This window comes from Mandrillus leucophaeus, unplaced genomic scaffold (genome assembly GCF_000951045.1).
Source record: "Mandrillus leucophaeus isolate KB7577 unplaced genomic scaffold, Mleu.le_1.0 Scaffold357, whole genome shotgun sequence".
NCBI classification, from domain to species: Eukaryota; Metazoa; Chordata; class Mammalia; order Primates; family Cercopithecidae; genus Mandrillus; species Mandrillus leucophaeus.
The window spans coordinates 397,668-421,197 of NW_012103776.1; the positions used below are offsets into that span (position 1 = coordinate 397,668).

Genomic DNA, 23,530 nt, shown 5'->3' on the forward strand with positions numbered 1-23,530 from the left:
AAAAAAAAAAAAAAAAAGGTTTACACAAAGAGCTTTACATTACACAAAATTTATAGGGAAAAGTAATCATTGAATTACCCAGCACCCTAGCAAAAGAATTACTTTGTTTTCCTATGTTTTGAAAAAGTGAATTAAATGTATACTTTCTATTTAAAACAAAATTTTCTACTTTTGCTAGAACTTTTTCAGTTTGTGTAGCTTTGGAGTTATAATAATATGGATAGAATGAGACTCTTTAGTCTGTAAAAACACATACCTCTCCAAGATGTTTATACTGCTGTGCAGAACAATCACTCAAAAGGGCAGAATCTAGGAAGAAACCAGACAAGGAAAGAGGACCCAAAAGTAAAATCTTAAATTCTGTAATTTTAGAATTGAAGGATCTTTTCCCCAACTCTGACAATCCTAATCCAGAAGAAAGGACTTCATATTACTATGTTGTTCTATTTTCACATTAGAGATAGGAAAATGAGATCTTTGTAAATTAGGTAGTTTGCCCCATACAAGTAGAGAATGTTAAGCAAGGACCATCATCCACTTTTTAACTCCTACTTCTGGTGACCTTCCTACTATACAATTATTCATTGAGCAACCATGTGCCTAAAAGCATGTGGCGTCATGAGGAATACAAAATAATACATGGCCTCTGTTCTTGGGTAGCTTAGGTTTTAGACCAGTTCTAAGATTTTACAGTAAATACTGGTTTTGCTAATAAACATAAAGCCGCATAGCTCAATGAGGTTTTATCAAATATTTTATGGTTTTGTTTTTTTTTTTTTTTTTTTTTGAGATGGAGTTTCGCTCGTCACCCTGGCTGGTGTTCAGTGGCGCAACCTCGGCTCACTGCAACTTCCGCCTCCAGGGTTCAAGTGATTCTCCTGCCTCAGACTCCCGAGTAGCTGGGATTACAGGCACCCGCCACCACGCCTGGCTAATTGTATTTTTAGCAGAGATGGGGTTTTGCCAGGGTGGCCAGGCTGGTCTCAAACTCCTGACCTCAGGTGATCCGCCCGCCTTGGCCTCCCAAAGTGCTGGGATTACAGGCATGAGCCACCGTGCCTGGCCTTTATCAAGTGTTTTATTTGAAATGTAACCCAGCAATTTTTGAGAACACTGCAGGACACTGCTTTCGAGGCATCTCTGGGCTATAATATCTGCCGCCTTTGATGGGAGGTTGGTCTTAAGGGTAAATTTTTTTTTTTTTTGAAGAGGCAATTTAACCAAGTTGAGCAAAATCATTGTGTATGTGTGTATATATATATGATTGTGCCAGTTACTCATTTAAAAAGAAACTAAAACAAGGCCAGAAGGGAGGAATAACATCCTAGAAAGTGACAAATGACTCCTGCAAGATACGTAAACAGAACCTTCCATATTGTTTTCTGCAAGAAACAATATGCTCTGGCCCGATAGTTCTGCAGAGCAGCCTCCGTTCTTGGCACCTTCACTTCAAATTCAGCCCGGCTTTATGATCCCCCATCTGGTTGGTCCTGTAAAATCTTTCCTGATAGCTGATACTGAACACCTCCTGTCAGGGTCCTGTGTTAAACACTACATAGGTTCCCTCCTCAGCCTTAACACCTCTGAGACACAGGTATTGTCATCCCTATCTTACAGATAAGGAAACTAAGGCTCAGGATGGTTAAATAACACATCAGTTATCTTACTTATGATGTCAGGACTTGAATCGAGGACTCCAGAGTCCCTGCTCATAACCATTAAGCTGTACTAACATACATGATGTATTGTTGTTAAGGCTCTGCACACTCCCTGCCCCCACCAATCTGATCTATCTTGTCTAGTCATGACAAGCAGTTCTCACGTATTTCTTTAGCTGAAGAGTTAAATTGCATGGTTTCTCTCAGGAGCACTTGATGGGCTAAGAGTTTCTCCTCCACACTTTCTGTTGGACACCTTATCCTTCCCACTGATCCATTTTACTTATCCACTTTTGAATCTTAAGCAAACACTCTTTGGAGCTGGCCTGCAGTTCTGATAGCAGACTGATGAAAGAAAAGAGTAACATCTTTTGCTTTTAAGAGTCTGAAACATTTTAAAACAAAGAACGGGCCAGACACAGTAATCCCAGCACTTTGGGAGGCCAAGGTGGGCGGATCATGAGGTCAGGAGTTCGAGACCAGCCCGACCAACATGGTGAAACTCCATCTCTACTAAAAATACAAAAATCAGCCAGGTGTGGTGGTGTGTGCCTGTAATCCCAGCTACTCAGGAGCTGAGGCAGGACAATCACTTGAACCCGGGAGGCAGAGGTTGCAGTGAGCTGAGATCACACCACTGCACTCCAGCCTGGGCAAGAGGGCCAGACTCCATCTCAAAAACAAAAACCAAAAACAAAGAACGGCCTCTGTGTATAAATCCTGTGAGAAATGACTGCTCCTTTGCTACAGATAAAGAACCGGAGCTAGGCCAGGCAAGGAGGCTCACACCTATAATCCCAGCTCTTTGGGAGGCCTTGGCAGGAGGTTGAACCCAGGAGTTCAAGACCAGCCTGAGCAACATGGCAACACAGTGAGACTTCTCTGAAAAGAATTTTTCAGCAAAAACAAACAAAAAACCAAGACTAAAGAGAACAGGGTTAGAAATATCAATAAGGCCCAAAGAAAGAAAAAAAAAAATGTATTTAGTGACATCAGAGGTCCTTGTCCATAAGAAAATTGTCTGGGAAAGATGCTTTTGCTCGTGGCTAGTGAGCTGCCCTCAGGCAGCCACTGAGGATGCTTTTTGTAGTTTAAGAAGCTAAGACATGGGAAGAAGGGCGGGTGTCCTATCCCTCCTCAGAGAAAACCTGAGCAGAAATTTGGGATTTCCATTCCATTTGGAATGAGGTCCTTTCTCTCTCTCTCTTTTTTTAATCAATGAGGTTTTTGTGGACTGTTACTACCTAGTAAGTCACAGGGTCTGGTCCTGGTTGAGACAGGCATGAACATTTCTCAGATATGCTCAAGAGAAGCCCAGCAGAGCCCCACACCTTCCCCCCAATAGGAACCTTGCACACTTTATTATTAATGAAAAGGGAAGTAGGAGTTTCCAATACTAAACGGTCAGCAGAAAAGGAGCAGGGCCATCTTCTTTCACTTTCTAGACAATCAACCAACTTCCATTTATTTTCACAACTGTGGCTAAACCAGAGGTTCATCCAATGGTGACAATGAAAAACCTAGTAAGCAAAGAGTAAATCTGGTTATAGTCAACACCTGGATCCACTCTAAGGGAATGGTGCTTATGTGTAATAGTGACAACTTCTTGGTCCAAAAGGCTGACAGATGAAGAGCACGTTTCTGGGGTTTCCCCTTTCCTATCTTCTCTGGTCATGACAAGCAGTTCTCATGTATTTCTTTAACTGAAGAGTTAAATTTGCATGGTTTCTCTCAGGAGCACTTGATGGGCTAAGAGTTTCTCCCCCACACTTTCTGTTGGACACCTTATCCTTCCCACTGATCCATTTTACTTATCCACTTTTGAATCTTAAGCACTCTTTGGAGCTGGCCTGCAGTTCTAACTGATAGGGGACTGATGAAAGAAAAGAGTAACAGTTGAACTCTCTACTTTATTCCTGGGCTGAGGATTAGTATCACGCCTGCTTCCATCTCTCTGAGACGGCCTCACACATCCTCTTTCATTCCGTTTTAGGGCTCTTGCTTCATTTGTATTTGAGTTCCTTTCACAAGGGACTGTGGGATCTATCTGCAGCACTTCAATCCACAGGTCTCTTTCATTAATAAGCTGTGCTCTTGGCAAATCTTTGAGTAAAAAAGTATTTAAAGTGTTACCTAGTCCCACATCTCACCTACTGTAGGAGTCCCTCCTCCAGCATACCCTGGCAAATGCTTGAAATCCATTCAGAAAAGGAACTCAGCACCTAGACAATACTTTGGCTCTTCTCCCTTTTCACTGGGGAAATCAAGGTGCAAACTAGAGCTAAATCTCACATTCAAGTTCATAGTGGGTTGCCAATGAAGCCAGAACCCTGGCTTAGGGATTCCCAGAACCCCTAAATCTTCCCATGGTATAGGTCCAGATTCTGGCTAGAAAGCTCTTAATCCCAATATGCTACGGTACTGCCCATCATGTCTTGTTCTGTGTTATTGGGCTTTTCCACTGTAAGTTATGACAGCAGGCACACATTTCTTGTGTCTCCCACGGTCCCTGGTATTGTGAATGTCATAGAGCAGATGTTTTGTAAATGTGATTATCCTACAGAGCAACATGTTCAGACACAGCCTTTCCAGAAGCCAAGTTAGCTGGGCTAACACCTTTTCCTAGTGTTGTTATGCATAACTAGAGAGAGTGAAGGTTGGGCTAGGTGATAAGCAAAAAATGGGTCCTTCCCTTATCACTTCATCAAGAAAATATCCTGACTAAACATTTCCAGACCTTGTTCTAGGCACCTCAGGAAGAAGCAGAGGAAACAAGAGTATAGGAATGAACATTTTCTGCCCAAGATGTAGGACTTCTGCATTCTGTCTTCTACCTCAGGCTTCCAAGTGGGAGTCAAACAACAAATCAAATAAATTTTAGTCAAGTTTCAGCAGGAATTTATCTGCTTTCATTTTGCTGTCTTATTTCGCTTTGCCTGGACAGAAGCCAAAGACAGAGACAGAATTTTGGCAGGAAAAGCAATGTATCACAAGATTTTTTTTTTTAGTAACTCCTAGAGGCTCACTTTTTTTCCTTTCAACAGCCTCATTGTGCAGATGAAAATTTGAGATCCATAAAGGAAACAGAACTTAGGCCCAGCTGCAAAGCCACTTAGCAGCAGACTCGGATGCTCCCAGGTGATTAAATCACCCCAAGAAAAGAACGAATGGTAGTCAAAGCCCCTAAAAGCAATACAGGCAGGAACAAACTGTTGTTGTCTATGCATGGTGCTTAGTTCTCAGTGATCTAGGAAGTTCCTCAATCTGTCCACTGTCAATGGGATACAGCCAGATAGGGTGAACATACACTCTCTCTGATGACTCAAGAAAGCTGCATTACAACACTGTTATCATCTCACTACTGAGGATGAAGAGTTCACTTTCTGGAAGCTCCATGCTTCCGGAAAGTGCTGTGATCTTTGTTGTTGATGACTGTCAAGAATATCACACACCAGGAATGGAGAAGCCAACTTACTGGCTTGGAAAAGATAAGGAAGAATTGGATGTGAACGACTCTCAGAACATGGTGTAGGCACAAATTTTAGGCCGTTCTATCATTGTTAAGCCAGCTATTTCTCTGAGGTCTCTAGCTTTTAAAGCTGGGACTGAGAAAACTGTTGCCAATTTTTTAACCAGGACTTTGCCAAAGGTTTCTAGCACTTTAAATGGCAATAAGAGCCTGTTTCAAATCAAGCCAGTATAGTTAAGGAATGTTCTCCTTAATAATCTTTTAAAGTCAGATTTCATATTCAACCAATATTAAACAAAATGTATGTGAAGAATTAATCTAAGAAACCTAGGCAGGCAGTCTTGAGTTACCATGTTTCAGGGAAAGGTAGCCACAGAGGCTTGTGAACAGATCTTGGCTGGTTTTCAGACAGGAGGCAGCAACATCAACAGTGGCTTAAGCACTTTCTCCAACAACCATCTTAGCTATCAAGGAGCTAATAAAGGGCTTTATGGTTAAACATTCTCATGCCTCATGATGGGCTTCCAGTTTTGGAGACTCTTCCCATGTACCTGTCTCTACCTAGAGACATAATCTACTATCAACCTGCTGTTCTCTGAGAACAAGAGAACCAGAGGTTAAATCCTGCTTTCCAACCTCTCCACAATATTCTTGTAACTTCTGCTTTTGTTGTATCTTTGAAAAGATGGAGGTCCTGGGCCCCTTTCCAGGTCTTTCTGGGTTTCAAAATGTGGTATTCTTGTAAGTGTGTGAAATTCCAAACCACAACCATGTCTCTAGTCAAGTGTATAGGACCCCAAATTCAGTGATGTACCAGGTAATAATTACTGTGGGTGTTGGATGGGGCTCACAGACTTTCTCTTGGATTTTGTACCCTACTGTGAGCATATACAACCATGAAGCCACAGAGATTTGGATTTACAAAACTCCCCCTCCACTCCCTTCCCCATACCACTGGTTGGCCTCTAGACCTTCAGTGTTGACACTCAGGCCAGAAGTTTCAAGCCCAGTTATGAGGGGACCTGGTGGGTCGGGGGGCTGACCCGATGGGTCACTATCACCGCCACAGCCTCCATTGTGGCCCGAACGCAGGTGGTCCTTGAGTGTCTGCTTGTAGCGGAAGCTCCTGCCACAGTAGGAGCAGGGGTAGGGCCGCTCCCCGGTGTGGATGCGCTGGTGTTTCATGAGGTGGTGCTTGCGGATGAAGCTCTTGCCACAGTGAGGACAACTGAAGGGCCGCTCGCCCGTGTGCAGCCGCCGGTGGTTCAGCAGGTGCTCCTTGCGCATGAAGCTCTTACTGCAGTCAGTGCAGGGGTAAGGACGCTCGCCTGTGTGGATCATCTGGTGACGGATAAGGGCCGAGTGGCCGTTGAAGTCAATGCCACACTGAGGGCAGGAGAAAGGGCGCTCTTGTGCATGACCCCGCTGGTGGAGCAGGAGGCTGATTTTCAAGCTGAAGCTCCTGCCGCACTGGGCACAGCGGAAGGGCCTTTCGCTTGCATGAGCTCTCCGGTGGCTGGTGAGTCGAGCTTGGTCAGCAAAGCGCTTGGGGCAATCAGGACAGGGGAAAGGACGCTCAGTGCTGTTATGGACCCGAAGATGGTAGGTAAGTCTTGATGGGTGAGTAAAAGTCCTGGCACAGTGTGGGCAGGTGGGGGGCGTCTCACTGGCATGGTCCTGGGAGGTGCTGCTGAGGTCCACCTGTGGAGTAAAGTGCTTAGGGCACTGGGCACAGGGTAAGGGGTGCTCAGTAGCGTGGCTACATTGGTGGGTCAGCAACATGTCTTGGCTGAGACTCTTGCCACAGTGGTGGCATGAGAACACCTGCTCGCCAACTGGAGGTGGGAGGGGATAGCTACCCAACTGAGTAAAAGTCACTTGTCCCTCAGAGGCTTCAGGCAGGTCAGTGGCTGGACGTCCAAAAGGTGTCATGGATGTAGACTGCTGGCTTTTGAAAGCCACATCTGAAAAAGCATCCTTTGCTGTTGCTGGTGGAGAAGAGAAAGGGACTGGAACTTCAGGGCACAACGAGGATCTAGCAAGGCCTTCAGCTTTGATGACAAGCTCTTCATCTGAAAGAAAAGACTCCAGAGTTATACCTATCAATAACTGTCTCACTAGCAACTCTCACGCATTCCTACCCAGCTCTAACAGATCACTCCAAGCTCTCAACTAGCTCAGATCAGAAACTCAGCAGAAGGTTGCAATAATAACCAAGACAACAGTGGTCTCTGTGACAAATCATCAGAGAAATAAAATGAAATTTTAAATTTATTTTATTTTATGACAGAATCACGTTCTGTCGCCCGTGATGGAGTGCAGTGGCGTGACCTTGGCTCACTGAAGCCTCCACCTCCTGGATTCAAGGAATTCTCCTGCCTCAGTCTCCCAAGTAGCTGGGATTACAGGTATGCACTACTGTGCTCAGGTAATTTTTTTTTTTGAGACAGAGTCTCGCTCTGTCACCCAGGCTGGAGTGCAGTGGCGCAACCTCGGCTCACTGCAAGCTCCGCCTCCCAGGTTCACGCCATTCTCCTGCCTCAGCCTACTGAGTAGCTGGGACTACAGGCACCCGCCACCACGCCCAGCTAATTTTTTGTATTTTTAGTGGAGACAGGGTTTCACTGTGTTAGCCAGGATGGTCTCGATCTCCTGACCTCGTGATCTACCCGTCTCGGCCTCCCAAAGTGCTGGGATTATAGGCATGAGCCACCGTGTCCAGCCGTGCTCAGGTAACTTTTATATTTTTAGTAGAGATGGGGTTTTGACATGTTGACCAGCGGTCTTGAACTCCTGGAGTCAAGTGGTTCACCTGCCTCAGCCTCTCAAAGTGCTGGGATTACAGGCATGAGCCACCACACCCAGCCCTCATCAGAAAATTTAACATTGTACCTCTTCTATGCTATCTGTTAAGAAACAGAAAATCCTTGGCATCAATATTCCCAATGTCACTTTCACCATATTTTACCTCTACTCAAGAACTTTCTCTATTGCCTGTTGTGACAAAGCCTAAAATCACATAATCATCTATTCCTATTTCTATCAGATCAACCCATCACTGGGGTCAGCTGTCTCTTTACATCCCCTGAGAACAGAGTACACATTTCTGCTATGCATCTTTACTTATTCTGTCCTCCCTTTTGCAGAATGCTACCCCTCTCTCCCCATCTTCCCAAATTATACCCAACCATATCATACCAATCTTCTAAGGTACAATTGTGGCTTTATGCCCTTCCTTAGGTCTTATCTAAATACCTAAACTAAAACTGATGCATGTTCTCCTTTTTTTTTTTAGAGACAGGATCCCCCTATGTTACCCAGGCTGGTCTTGAACTCCTGAGTTCGAGTGATCCACCTACCTCAACTTCCTCCCAAAATGCTGGGCTTACAGGCATGAGTCACCAAGCCCAACCTGATGCATGTTCCTGAAACTTCTCATTCGTTTATGTAAGTCATCCACCCCACTCATCCTTGATACTTAACAGGCTTGCCTAGTACTGATATGTATGTCCCTAGTATAAGTTTCTTCAAGAGCTAAAACTGTCTTATTTTTCATTTGTGTTTCCCAGTCTAAAAGAACACAGAGCACAGAAAATACTAAAAAAACAGACTGCATTAAGCTGTATAAATGACTGCGACCCTTCTGATCTTGAGATTCTCTTCTACAATACAAATGGCAAAAGTATCTTAGAAGGAAGATACTTCTATTTCTACTCCCATCATTGATTTTTCCTTTCACTGAGGGAGGGCCCTTACTTAACATTCCCATTTACACTTCTCCACCGCCATTTCTGTCTCCAGAGCTTGTCTCCCCACCCCACTCCCACTTTTTCTACCCTTTCTACATGATTTTCACATGTTCTTCTGTCTTTCCCCATCCCCATAATTTTGGTTCGTCTGTATGCACTTATTTTTCTTGTTCTGACAATTCTCATTTGTCTTTGCACGTAGGAGTATATTTTCTCACTTAAAATTTATTTTAGTGACTGTTTGGTTTCATTCATAATGTTGAGCATGGCTTTGTTTCTTTCCCTCATTCTTTTCCTACACATTTGCCTCTACAAATTTCACCTGCTGTTTCTTCAGTCAGTCCTGGCACGAGCTAGATATGGACATGAACACCTCTTTAATTTCTTACTCACCAGCATAAGTGCTTTTGTACACGTCACTTTCCTTGGACTCCGGTGGGGCCCCAACCTGAGGCTCTTCTTCTTGTTTAATCCAAGACAGAATATCTGATGTTGAAATACCACGCTCTAATTTATGGGAGGGAAAAAAAAATGGCCTTCATGAACTTGAATAAGAAGGTGAGATAATCATGTTGGTTTGTCGAATACTGTATTTCGTTCAAATATTTTTCTTTTTTTTTTTTTTTGAGACAGAGTCTGGCTCTGTCGCCCAGGCTGGAGTGCAGTGGTGCAATCTCCTCTCACTGCAAGCTCTGCCTCCCAGGTTCATGCCATTCTCCTGCCTCTGCTTCCTGAGTAGCTGGGACTACAGGTGCCCACCACCACGCCTGGCTAAGTTTTTTTTCTTTTTTTTTTTTAGTAGAGACGGGGTTTCACTGTGTTAGCCAGGATAGTCTCGATCTCCTGACCTCATGATCCACCCACTTGGGCCTCCCAAAGTGCTGGAATTACAGGCTTGAGCCACCGCGCCCGGCCCCAAAGATTTATTTCCAAATAACTATAACAATAACACATAACCAGCCTTTTAAAAAATGCATACAGGCTGGGTGTGGTAGCTCACGCATATAATCCCAGAACTTTGGGAGGCCGAGGCAAGTGGATCATCTGAGGTCAAGAGTTCAAGACCAGCTGGCCAACATGGCAAAACTCTTGTCTCTACTAAAAATACAAAAAATTAGTCAGGCGTGGTGACAGGCGCTGGTAATCCCAGCTACTCAGGAGGCTGAGACAGAAAAATCGCTTGAACCTAGGAGGCAGCGGTTGCAGTGAGCCAAGATCGCACCATTGCACTCCAGCCTGGGCAACAAGAGCAAAAAAACTCTATCTCAAAACAAACAAACAAACAAACAAACAAAAAACCAAATCAATTTCCAGAATTACAAAGTTAGGTCAGTACAGACACAGAATCCAACTCCTTAGAAACACTCTTTTCAGATTCCCAATTCTGGGCTCTTTCTAAGAGATATGTTACCTTTGTCTACTAAATGATACAAGTCATTGCTTCCTAAATGCTGGGAGGGGGAAGAATATAGTATTGGCAAGTCCTTCAGGTCTTGGGGGTTCTTTCTGAAAGAAAAAGTGCACAGCCTATAGAGGCTTTGCACACAACATGCCTCATCTGATCAGTACCAAAACAGCCGTGCTAGCTATTACAACCTAGGCCTATATTGCCTTTTTTTTTTTTTTTTTTGGACTAAATGGACAAGCTGTCAAGCTGACAAGAGAGCTTGTCAAGCTCCAGAGAGTACCCTGAAGCTCTCTATGGTTATTTCTCAAACACAGCCTTGTGAGCAGAATATGGTTAAATTCACAGCAAATCAACAGAACTCACTACTTTACCCCAATGTCTTTTAAATCAGTTAGATGCCACTGAAAACTAAAGGTGTTCTCAAAGCAGAAATAAGAGGCTGGGATAAGACTACAGCCCAAAAGACCATCAGGTTATGGGGAGAGATTTGGAAAATAGATTTTAGCACATGCAACAGCTGCCTTCCAACCTAAAAGCAAAGCTGAAGTGTATTAAACATAGTCTAATCTTATCTTCGTTCTCTTCCAGATGTAATACACATACACACCTATAAGGGAAAAGGCAGAGGCGGAAAGACTGGATATAAGGAAGAAGACCTCTTAACTGATATCCAGAGGATTAACTTTCCATTCAAAACATCTAACTTTTGTTTGTTTGTTTCTGAGACAGGGTCTCACTCTGTCACCCAGGCTGGACTACAGCGGCGTAATCTCGGCTTACTGCAACCTCTGTCTCCCAGGGTCAAGCGATTATCCCACCTCAGTCTCCCTAGTAGCTGGGACCACAGCTAATTTTTTGTATTTTTGGTAAAGATGGGGTCTCACCTTGTTCCCCAGGCTGTTCTTGAACTCCTGAGCTCAGGTGACCCACCTGCCTCAACCTCCCAAAGTGCTGAGATTATAGGCATGACCCACCATGCCTAGCCAAAAAACCTGACTTTTAAAACACTTACCTGCTTGTTTTTAAAAATTTTGTGAATGGGCTGGGTGCAGTGGCTCATGCCTGTAATCCCAGCACTTTGGGAGGCTGAGGTGGGCGGGTCATGAGGTCAGGAGTTCGAGACCACCCTGACCCAACATGGTAAAACCCCGTCTCTACTAAAAGTACAAAAATCAGCTGGCTGCGGTGGTGGGCGCCTATAATCCCAGCTACTTAGGAGGCTGAGGCAGGAGAATCGCTTGAACCCCAGAGGTGGAGGTTGCAGTGAGCTAAGATGGCATCACTGCACTCTAGCCTGGGCAACAGAGCGAGACTCCATCTTAAAAAAAAAAAAAAAAAAAAAATTCTGAATGATGAGTTAGTGCTCTAAAAACTACCAAATGTTTGGGAGGCCGAGACGGGCAGATCACGAGGTCAGGAGATCAAGACCATCCTGGCGAACACAGTGAAACCCCGCCTCTACTAAAAAATACAAAAAACTAGCCAGGCAAGGTGGCAGGTGCCTGTAGTCCCAGCTACTCGGGAGGCTGAGGCAGGAGAATGGTGTAAACCTGGGAGGCGGAGCTTGCAGTGAGCTGAGATCTGGCCACTGCACTCCAGCCTGGGCAACAGAGCGAGACTCCCTCTCAAATAAATAAATAAATAAATAAATCTGGCCAGGCGTGGTGGCTCACGCCTGTAATCCCAGCACTTTGGAAGTCCAAGGTGGGCAGATCACAAGATCAGGAGATTGAGACCACGGTGAAACCCTGTCTCTACTGAAAAAATACAAAAAATTAGCCGGGCGTGGTGGCGGGCGCCTGTATTCCCAGCAGATTGCGCCACTGCACTCCAGCCTGGGCGACAGTGAGACTCCATCTCTAACAACAACAAAAATATATATACACACACACACACACACACACACAAATTAGCTGGGTGTGGTGGTGCATGCCTGTAATCTGAGCTACTTGGGAGGCTGAGGCAGGAGAATCGCTTGAACCCAGGAGGCAGAGGTTGCAGTGAGTCAAGATCACGCCACTGCACTCCAGTCTTGGCGACAGAGCAAGACTCCGTCTCAAAAAAATAAATAAAGAAAGAAAAAGAAAAAAATAACTGTATGGGACAGCAGGTAGGTTGTAAGAGAAGTTCATGTAACAGAGATGCCTGGAGGATGAACTGTGTGCTTCTATCCAACAAAGAAAAAAAAAAGTGTATGAGAATTTTCTGACAGCAAAGGTGAGGCATGAGAGAAACAATACAACCGGACTTTGGTTGGCAGTCTTTCCCACACAATATTAAGCAGCTGCCAACCAAAAAGTTAGGAAGAGTTCATGATAGCCAGCTTTCCAGACCTGAGAAAATCCATGTTGCCCAGGTGGATGTCATCAGCGTCTACTGATTCCATGCATCTTGGAGGGACCATGCAGACTCCTAGTCCCTTCAGCACTTATGAAGGGCCACGCTTACGTTTGCTCAAGCCACTTTAGTCCAGATGAGCATGACTGCCTCCTTCATCATGCAAGGACACGTTTATTTTACTAAACAGCTAGGTGTCAGTACTTCTGTCAGGGAATGCAACTAGTACCTGTTAGATGTGTAGTACTGATAAGTGAAGATACTGGACAAGGTGACCTCTAAGCTCCCTTTTATATTTAAATGCCTGATGACACATTCAAAATCTAGTTGCTTTAGCAATGAATGGCTCTAGACGCCCCTAAGCCCTGCTTAGTTCTGAGCCACCATCTCTGACCAGGAAAGGGAGACGAGAAGTAGGAATCTCTTCACCCACTTACCTTCACTGGGGTCTGCGGGAATCTCACTTTCCTCTGGCCCTGCCTGGTCCTCTGTATTATGTTCCCCTTCTGGTTGAATCTGAGATAAGACATCAGGCTGATTTATAGCATAATCTAGGAGAGGAAAAAGGAAGAGAGGGTATGACAAAAAGATAAATGAGGAAGACAACTAATTGCCATCAAGGCTGAGCTGAAGCTTTGTGGTCACAGTCCCAGGCAATTTCTTTTAGACTTCATATCACTTCTTCCCATCTATCCACCTTCAACTGTGGATATCTATTCAGGAAAGCAGGCAGTGGAGATGTAATGTGTGGGGAAAGCACATGTGCTAGGTTAGCACTGCTTTCAGAGTGACAGTGTGCCTCAAGGGGGAGAAGTCAAGCTCCTTTCAAAGTGAAGGATACCCATTGAAACCACCAGCTGTCACACCCATAACCCTGAACTTCATTCTCTGCCCTAAAATTTGGTAAAAGGAGAGATTATGATTCCTATTTAGCAAGAATGAATTGGTCATCTTTTGGCTTGAAACCAGAATTCGAAGTGTGTGAAGACAGAGTGAGAATGAGGTCACTGGAGGAAAAGGGACTGTTTTGAGCCCTCTTGGAGCTGCTGTCACTTCATTCAAAAGGTGTCAACTCAGCCTCACCCATGGAGATGAGAGACTCATAGTTGCCTTTCATGATATTCTTGTAAAGTTCCTTTTGCCATTCTTCTAATTTTTCCCACTCTGGAGTGGAAAAGTAGATGGAGACATCATCAAATGCCACAGGCACCTAAAATTACAATCACATGGGTTAGTTCCTCCCATTATAATTCAGTCATTCAATAAATCTCTTTCCCCCAATTAGTTCCTTTTATTTTATTTTACATTTTCAAAGGGTGGTCAATAAATATTCTAAATATCTCTGAAACAGTTTCTTTTAACGCTTCACTTGTCATTAGTAAATCCTAAAATCCCAGTACTCATGCAATACAGCATGAGTACCTTAAATAAAGCTGGGACCTTTTCTTGAGGCACATTCCAGTATTCTGGTAAGCAGTAATAAAATATCTAAATACCATGTATGTTAAAACTTCAGGCTTTATTGAGTCTTTGATTTCACCCCTTTTAAAATGCCTTTTCTCTAAGAACATCACTCTCCAGGAGATCCAAAATTCCTCTATTTGTTTTCTTTGTGTTGTTTCTATTACCTCCAGTCTTTTGCCAAGTACAGAGTTCCCTTTGATGCTGTTCATCCTGCACATGAGGAGGAAAGGATAATACCATGGCTGATGACTGAGAGCAAACAGGATTGACTTTGGAGGCATGTTAGGAACCAAAATTAAACTTCAAAATTCATTATGGCTTCTGTGTGTATCCTTTAGTCTTTTCTGAAGCTTTGCATATTCTTCAAATGGAACATTTTGTCTATTTAAAACCCAATTTTGTTTCCATTTCTTCTCTACCTGCCTCCCAGATTTACACCTTGTCCTGCCATCTCTTCAATTGTTTTCAGGGGAAGATTTCCTCTTTTTCTGGGCAACTGCAGCTCACTGCAATTTCTCTTTAGCTTGACTACACATTTCTCTGAGATGCTTTTCTTCTAACTGCTGTATCTGTTCTTTTTTCAATGTCTTTTTGACTTCTAGTTAGACTTTTTCAGCTTGATTTCTTATATTTCAGCATTCCTGTTTTAATGTCTTCATCGTTTCCTTCAGCATTTGGTTTGAACTCTGAAAGTGAGGTAGCTTGGATCTGAAAACTACTGATTTACTATTCCAGGTCAAAATTTTCATTTTTTTTCTTTCTCTGCATTTTTTTTTTAGAGACAGAGTGTCACTGTACACCCAGGCTGGAGTGCAGTGGCGCGATCTCATCTCACTGCAACCTCTGCCTCCCGGGTTCGGGTTCAAGCAATTCTCCTGCCTCAGCCTCTCGAGTAGCTGGGATTACAGGCGCCTGCCACCACACACCGCTAATTCTTGTATTTTTAGTAGAGATGGAGTTTCACCATGTTGGTCAGGCTGGTCTCGAGCTCCTGACCCGTGATCCACCACACCCGGCCTCCCACAGTTTCTTTTCACACTGATGCTTTTCAGATTGCTTCCAGACATCGTGCTCCACTTTCATTTTCTATCTGCTAACTTGTTCTCAAATTCTTCTAGCTTTTCTTCCTGTAATACCACAAATCTTTTACAACCTTCTTCCTTGGCATCTGGTGCCTTACATATTAACACATGATCTTTTTTTACTAAGGGCACTTTGTGGTGTTCAATAGCTGGTCTGAGAATTTCATTGTCTAACTGTAAACTATCCAGTTTACTTTGAATCTTTTTCCTTTCCCTTTCTAGCTGACTCTTGTTGCCTCTAGTTTCATGGCTGTTATTTCTAGTATGTTTGAAAGTTTCGTTTTTTGACTTTAGTGGTCAGTGTATTTCTTTCTTTAAGATTGAGTCTTGCTTGGTCACCCAGGCTGGAATGCAGTGACACTATCTCAGCTTACTACAACCTCTGTCTCCTGGATTCAAGCAATCCTCCTGCCTCAGTCTCCCGAGTAGCTGGGATTACAGGTCCACACCACCACGCCTGGCTAATTTTTGTATTTTTAGTAGACACGGGGTTTCACCATGTTGGTCAGGCTGGTCTTGAATTCCTGACCTCAAATGATTCACCTTGCAGGGCGTGGTAGCTCACGCCTGTAATCCCAGCACTTTGGGAGGCCGAGGCGGGCAGATCACTTTGGGAGGCCGAGGCGGGCAGATCACGAGGTCAGGAGATTTAGACCATCCTGGCTAACACGGTGAAACACCGTCTCTACTAAAAATACAAAAAATTAGCCAGGCGTGGTGGCAGGCGCCTGTAGTCCCAGCGACTCAGGAGGCTGAGGCAGGAGAATGGTGTGAACCTGGGAGGCGGAGCTTGCAGTGAGCTGAGACTGCGCCACTGCACTCCAGCCTAGGCAACAGAACAAGACTCCATCTCAAAAAAAAAAAACCCAAAAAACAAAACAAAACAAAAACCAAAAATTCACCTACTTCAGCCTTCCAAACTGCTGGGATTACAGGCGTGAGCCACTGCCACCATGCCCAGCCTGGTCAGGGTATTTCTTTCTTGTTCAGTTTTATGTAATCTTTAATGATTAAAAAGGTATTTTGGCCAGGCGTGGTGGCTCCTAGCACTTTGGAAGGCCAAGGCAGGTGGATCACCTGAGGTCAGGAGTTTGAGACCAGCCTAGCCAACATGGCGAAACCCCGTCTCTACTAAAAATACAAACATTAGCTAGGCGTGGCCGTGTGCAGTGGCTCACACCTGTAACCCTAGCACTTTGGGAGGCCGAGGCAGGTGGATCACCTGAGGTTGGGAGTTCAAGACCAGCCTGACCAACATGGAGAAACCCCGTCTCTACTAAAAATACAAAATTAGCTGGCGGTGTGGTGGCACATGCCTGTAATCCCAGCTACTCGGGAGGCTGAAGCAGGAGAACTGATTGAACCCAGAAGGTGGAGGGTGCAGTAAGCCAAGATCACACCATTGCACTCCAGCCTGGGCAACAAGAACGAAACTCTGTTTAAAAAAAAAAAAAATTAGCTGGGCATGATGGTGCATGCCTGTAATCCCAGCTACTCAGGAGGTTGAGGCAGGAGAATCGCTTAAACCTGGGAGGCGGAGGTTGCAGTGAGCTGAGATCACCCCACTGCATTCCAGCCTGGGCGACAGGAGCAAAACTCCATCTTAAAAACAAACAAAAAAACCAGGTATTTTGTTCATTGTTTGATTGTGGCTCTTTTTCCGAGCATTTAACTTATAGTTTAGGTGACGTTTTTGGCCTCCTGGGACCTGACTGTAACCGCATCTCAGCCAACTGCCACACCTGTGTTCTTAGGACATTTTCTAACTGAGCACCAGAATTCTCTTTTTCAGCCCCTAAATCTGCTACTTTAGCTTCCATATATATATATGTATGTGTGTGTATGTGTATATATATATATATATATATATATACATACACACACACACAGTAGCACCTGTAGTCCCATCTACTTGAGAGGCTGAGGTAGGAGAATGGCGTGAACCTGGGAGGCGGAGCTTGCGGTGAGCCAAGATCGCGCTACTGCACTCCAGCCTGGGCGATGAAGCGAGACTCCATCCCAAAAAAAAAAAAGAAATAATTAGCCAGCTGTGGTATTGCACACCTGTAGTCCCAGCCACTTGGGAGGCTGAGGCAAGAGGCTCACTTGAGCCTTAAGGCTGCAGTTAGCCAAGATAGCACCACTACACTCCAGCTTGGGCAAAAGCAAGACCCTGTCTTGAAGAGAATATAAATAAATAAAAATAAAAATAAATCTCTAATTCAAATTTTAGGGTTTTTTTCTAAACTACATGCAAATTCTTCTTCCTAGTGTTTCAGATTCTGATTGAAGAAATTTATGTTTATAGCAAAGCTTTCATCTCTATACTTTTCCACTTCTTCATCCCAATTGCAAAAACACTGGAGTTTCTAATTCTTGTTTTATTTGGGCTTTTAACAATTACCCCCTTTTTTTTTTTTTGAGTTAATACCTGAAGCTTCATTTCTTCGAAGTCCTTAGCTTTTCTACTAATTCCCCTCTTAGTTCTTCAAGCAGGTGCTGAAGTTTTTCCTGGTATATTTGCTTTTCATTTAATAGGTGCTTGAGTAGTTCTGGCATCTTTATGTACTCATCCTGCCACCTTGTATGCCTGTATGTTAGGCATTCAGAATCTGTTAACTAGTTGTTTTTGTGTTTTGTTTTGTTTTTAAGACAGGGTCTCACTCTGTCACCCAAATTGGGGTGCAGTGATGTGATCATGGCTCCCTATAGCCTTGACCTCCTGAGCTCAGGTGATCCTTCCATTTCAGCTTCCCAAGTAGCTGGGACGACAGGCACACGCCACTATGGCAAGTCAATCTTTAGAAATAATTTTTGTGGGCATGGGTCTGGCTATGCTGCCCGGACTGGTATCCTACACCTGGCCTCAAGCAATCCTCTGAGCTCAGCCTCCCAAAGCCCTGGAATTACAGGCTTGAGTCACCACACCTGGCCTAAAAACTAGTTTTTACCTTTCCTCAGTTAATATTTTTTGGAAGTCAGGTTGTCAGCCCACTGTCTCTAGTAGGAAAAAAAAAGTTGGGAAAAGATCCTGGTGGCAAGGAGCCAGAGCAAAGAGGAGAAGGGAGAGACAGGGTGAGGAGGTGGTGGTGGGACAGGGAGGAGGTAGGGCAAAGAGGAGAAGACACAGTGCCAAAGGGGCACTGGGGAAATCTGAGGAATCCTGGGAAAGCTCCAAGGGTGAAGAGGGCAGTGTTGGAGAAAGCCCCCCTCCTCCTGACAGGCTTGCTTGGGTTGCGGAGCAGACACCATCTCAGCCAGCAGCCCACCCTGACTCCAGCCCCCCCAGTCTAAAAATCTTTACTATTTACTAAGTGTTTTCTGACTGCAAAAAACTATATGGGGTACTGAAAGGATACAGGAAAAATAAGACACAGAGCAATCTCTAGGAGTTCACAATGTTTTCAAGAAGAAAGGTGATAATCTAAAGCTATGAGCTTCAGGAGGGTGGAGGACATTACTTCTAAACAGTTACTCAGAGTTAGATACAAACACAAAGTGTACTTAATTCACACAAGAAATCATTCTGAGTATCCACTACATACAAGGTTTTCCCTAAGCACTGAGATAATTAAAATATGGTTTCTGCCCCAAAGGGGAATTTGACTATCTGCAAATGAATGACATGGACAAGACACGGGGCTGGCATGACTCTAAAAGAGATGTAACTTTGGCTAGTCCTAATGGGGATGGAGAAAACATTCAAGTGAGGGAAACTGAAGAGTGCATTCAGAGGAGGACTGTGAATTCTGCCTCGTTGGGGTTAAGACTGCATGTAGGGAATGACCATATGCAGAAGAGAATCCCACTTCCTAGTATAGACTGGTCTAAAGCTAGGCACTTATCCCTAGGCAAAAACTGGAAAGTTATTCTGTGAAGAAATCCCAGAGTTTTCTAGGAAAATTAAGGTACTCGGCCAGGTGCAATGGCTCATGCCTGTAATCCCAGCACTTTGGGAAGCCAAGGCAGGTGGATCACCTGAGGTCAGGAGTTCAAGACCAGCCTGGTCAACATGGTGAAACCCTGTCTCTACTGAAAATACAAAAATTAAAAAAGCAAAACAAACCAAAAAAAACCCACAATGAGGCCAGGCGCAGGGGCTCACACTGTAATCCCAGCACTTGGGAGGACAAGGCAGGCTAATCACTTGAGGTCAGGAGTTCGAGACCAGCCTGGTCAACATGGTGAAAGCCTGTCTCTAATAAAAATACAAAAAAAAAAAAATTAGCTGGGCGTGGTGGCACACACCTATAATCCCAGGTACTTGGGAGGCTCAGGCACAAGAAATGCTTGAACCTAGGAGGCAGATATTACACTGAGCTGAGATTGTACCAATGCACCCCAGCCTGGGTGACAGAGCAAGACTCTGTTAAAAAAAAAAACAACAACCCACAATTAGGTATTATCTCACCCCACTTAGAATGGTCAATTATCTAAAAGACAAAGAATAATGAATGCTGGTGAAGATGCACAGAAAGGGGAACTCTGATACACCATTGGTGGGAATGTAAATTATTACAGCCGTTATGTAAAACAGTATGGAGGTTCAAAAAACTAAAAACAGAATTACCCTAGGTTCCAACAGTCCCACTGCTGGGTATATATCCAAAGGAAGGGAAATCAGTAACTGATGAGATATTTGCACTTCGATGTTTATAGCAGCACTATTCACAACAGCCAGGTGATGGAATCATCCTAAGTGCCCATCAATGGATGGACTTGAAAAAGGTGATATATATATATATATATATATGTATATATATATATACAAACACACACAATGGTATACTATGAAGCCATAATAAAAAATGAAATCCTGTCATTTGCAGCAACATGGATGAATCTGGAAGACATTATGTTAAATGAAATAAGCCTGGCACAGAAAGTTAAACACCATGGCCAGGAACAGCGGCTCACGCCTGCAGTCCCAGCACTTTGGGAGGCCAAGGTGGGCAGACCGCTTGAGCCCAGAAGTTAGAGACCAGTCGGGGCAAAAGCTGATCTCAGTAGGAGAGAGTAGAATGGTGGTTACTAGAGGCTGGGAAGGGTAGTGGGTGGAGGAGATAGGAAAAAGTCAGTTAACAGACAAAAAAGTACAGCTAGATTAAAGGAGTAAGTTCTAGCATTATATAGTATTGTATGGTTACTATAGTTAACAATAACTTATAGCTAAAAGAGAGGATTTTTTTTTTTTCTTAGATGGAGTCTCACTCTGTCGCCCAGGCTAGAGTGTGGGGGCGCAATCTCGGCTCACTGCAAGTTCCGCCTCCCAGGTTTACTCCATTCTCCTGCCTCAGCCTCCCAAGTAGCTGGGACTACAGGTGCCCACCACCACACCCAGCTAATTTTTTGTATTTTTAGTAGAGACCCCCATATCAGCCAGGATGGTCTCGATCTCCTGACCTCATGATCCACTTGCCTTGGCCTCCCAAAGTGCTGGGATTACAGGCGTGAGCCACCGCACCCGGTCTAGAAGAGAAGATTTTTTGGTGTTCGAAACACAAAGAAATGATAAATGCTTCAGGTGATGGATATGCTAATTACCCTCATTTTATCATTACAGTTTATACAAATGTATCAAAGTATCACACTGGCTGGGCCTGGTGGCTCACACCTGTAGTCCCAGAACTTTGGGTGGCTGAGGCAGGCGGATCATCTGAGGTCAGGAGTTCGAGACCAGCCTGACCAACATGGTGAAACCCTGTCTCTACTGAAAATACAAAATTAGCTGGGCATGGTGGCACATTCCTCTAATCTAAGTGCTGGGATTACCGGTGTGAGCCACCACGCCCGGCCATGAATACTAAATTTAAATTATCCCAAGAACTTCTGGAGGAGCTCCAGATCCACAAATAAAATGTACTATGGAGAAGGTTCTCTATGAGAAATGTCTCTAATATCCTTCCCAGGTACTTCCTCATCCTCCACCACACTTCACAGAAAAATCTGAAAGAGTCGTTGATCATCTTTCCATTTTCTCTCTTCCCATTCACTCTTCAAAACCTGCTCCATTCAGTCTTCTATCCTACCAGTCCACACAAGCAATTATTGTAAAAGCCACCAGTGACATCTACGTAGACAAATCATACTCACTGTTCTCATCTTTCTAAACCTCCCAGTAACATAGTTAACACAAATGACAATTCTCTACTTGGCATGCTTTTTATTCTCCTTGGCCCTGTGACACCACATACTTTCTTGTTTGTTTTTTCCTCTACCTCATCAGCCTTTCCTTCTTTTTTATTTTTATTTTTATTTTTTGGGGGGGACGGACTCTTGCCCTGTCGCCCAGGCTGGAGTGCAATGGCATGATCTCAGCTCACTGCAACCTCCGCCTCCTGGGTTCAAGCAATTCTCCTGCCTCAGCCTCCCTAGTAGGTGGGACTACAGGCGCCTGCCACCACGCCTGGCTAATTTTTTTGTATTTTTAGTAGAGACAGGGTTTCACCATATTGGCTGGGCTGGTCTTGAAATCCTGACCTCATGATCCGCCCACCTGAGCCTCCTAAAGTACTGGGATTACAGGCATGAGCCATGGTGCTGGCCCAGCCTTTCCTTCTTAATCTTCTCTGCTGGCTCCTCCTACCCCAGGAGCGTGGTCCTGGACTTTTTTTTTCTTTGAGACAGTCTCGCTGGAGTGCAGTGGCACGATCTCTGCTCACTGCCACCTCTGCCTCCCGGGTTCAAGCAATTCTCCTGCCTCAGCCTCCCGAGTAGTTGTGACTACAGGCGAGCACCACCACGGCCAGCTAATTTTTGTACTTTTAGTAGAGATGGGGTTTCACCATGTTGGCCAGAATGGTCTTGATCTCTTGACCTTGTGATCCACCTGCCTTGGCCTCCCAAAGTGCTGGTATTACAGGCGTGAGCCACCACGCCCAGCTGGTCCTGGACTTTCTCAGTCTACTAAACGTCTCTCCTGAAAGTATCACAGGCATTTCAAACCTAACATTGTCAAAGGTGAACTCCTAATTTCCTCCCACCTCCAAGGCCACACTTCCTCAAGTTATTCCTCTCAAGGAAACGCCAACACCATCTACCCAGTTCTTCAAGTCAAAAGCCTGAGTCAGTAAACCTGACGTGGTTAAGAGCATCTGCTCTGGAACCAACCTAGTTAAAACACAACTTTGTTATTTATATTAAGTAACTATGTGATCTCAGGCAAGTTGGGTTATTATGAGACTCATATGCCTTAAAATAAGTAGAACACTTAGAATAGTAAATTCTAACTAAATTACCACACAGTAAATTTATAATTATTGTTCTTTTTTTTTTGAAATGGAGTTTCACTCTTGTTGCCCAGGCTGGAGTTCAGTGGCACAATCTCGGCTCACTGCAACCTCCACCTCCTGGGTTCAAGCAATTCTCCTGCCTTAGCCTCCCAAATAGCTGGGATTACGGGCATGTACCACCACGCCCAGCTAATTTTTTTGAATATTTAGTAGAGATTTATCTATGTTGGTCAGGCTGGTCTCAAACTCCTCACCTCAGATGATCCACCTGCCTCAGCCTCCCAAAGTGCTGGGATTATAGGCATGAGCCACCGCAACTGGTCTAAAATTACTGTTCCTAACGCCTTATTTCCTAATTCCCACCAGTACCTGTTTTTTTGTTTGTTTTTTTTTGAGATGAAGTCTCACACTGTCACCGGGGCTGGAGTGCAGTGGCGCGATCTCGGCTCACTGCAACCTCTCCGTCCCAAGTTCAAGTGATTCTCCTGCCTCAGCCTCCCAAGTAGCTGGGATTACAGGTGCCCACCACCACGTCCATCTAATTTTTTTTGTATTTTTAGTAGAGACGGGGTTTCACCACGTTGGCCAGGCTGGTCTCAAACTCCTGACCTCATGACCTGCCCACCTTGGTCTCCCAAAGTGGTGTGATTACAGTCGTGAGCCACTGCACCTGGCCTTCCCATCAATAACTCTTATTGTCAGTTCTACCACCAAACATCCTGTATCTGTCCACTTCTCTCCATCTCTGCAACTGCTACCCTCATCCAAGCCACCTACATCCCTCCTTGCCTTAGTATTTCCTCCCTCCCTTCTTCAGTTCTTGCCTCCACGATTCATTCTCTACAAAGCAGCCAAAGGGATTCTTTCAAAATATAAAACCAAATATAATTCCTCTGCTTCAAACCCTTCAATTTCTCCTCATTACACCTTAGTTAAAAATCCAAATTCCTTTCCTTGGTCTTAAACACCCTACACATCAGTGGTTCACAACCCCAGCCATTTATTAGAATCATCTATGGAGGTTTTTAAAAAAATTATTCGGCCGGGCGCGGTGGCTCAAGCCTGTAATCCCAGCACTTTGGGAGGCCGAGGCGGGTGGATCACGAGGTCAGGAGATCGAGACTATCCTGG

General features: G+C 44.4%; 2 protein-coding genes across 2 annotated transcripts in view; one reads left to right on the forward strand and one right to left on the reverse strand.

Moving 5' to 3' along the window:
• LOC105546367 (zinc finger protein 777-like) overlaps positions 1-23,530 on the forward strand; it is a 374,731-nt gene that overhangs the window by 289,788 nt on the left and 61,413 nt on the right. The window contains 1 exon segment of the mRNA XM_011989547.1: positions 18,242-18,256. Within this exon segment, the coding sequence (XP_011844937.1) occupies positions 18,242-18,256 (15 nt within the window).
• The window catches only part of ZNF398 (zinc finger protein 398), a 29,262-nt gene continuing 9,406 nt past the window's right edge, over positions 3,675-23,530 (reverse strand). The window contains exons 4-7 of the mRNA XM_011989542.1: positions 13,705-13,831; positions 13,059-13,172; positions 9,270-9,383; positions 3,675-7,199 (exon numbers count right to left, since the gene is read on the reverse strand). Coding sequence (XP_011844932.1) covers positions 6,046-7,199; positions 9,270-9,383; positions 13,059-13,172; positions 13,705-13,831 — 1,509 coding nt within the window. The 3' untranslated portion in view covers positions 3,675-6,045. The remainder of the gene's footprint in view (positions 7,200-9,269; positions 9,384-13,058; positions 13,173-13,704; positions 13,832-23,530) is intronic.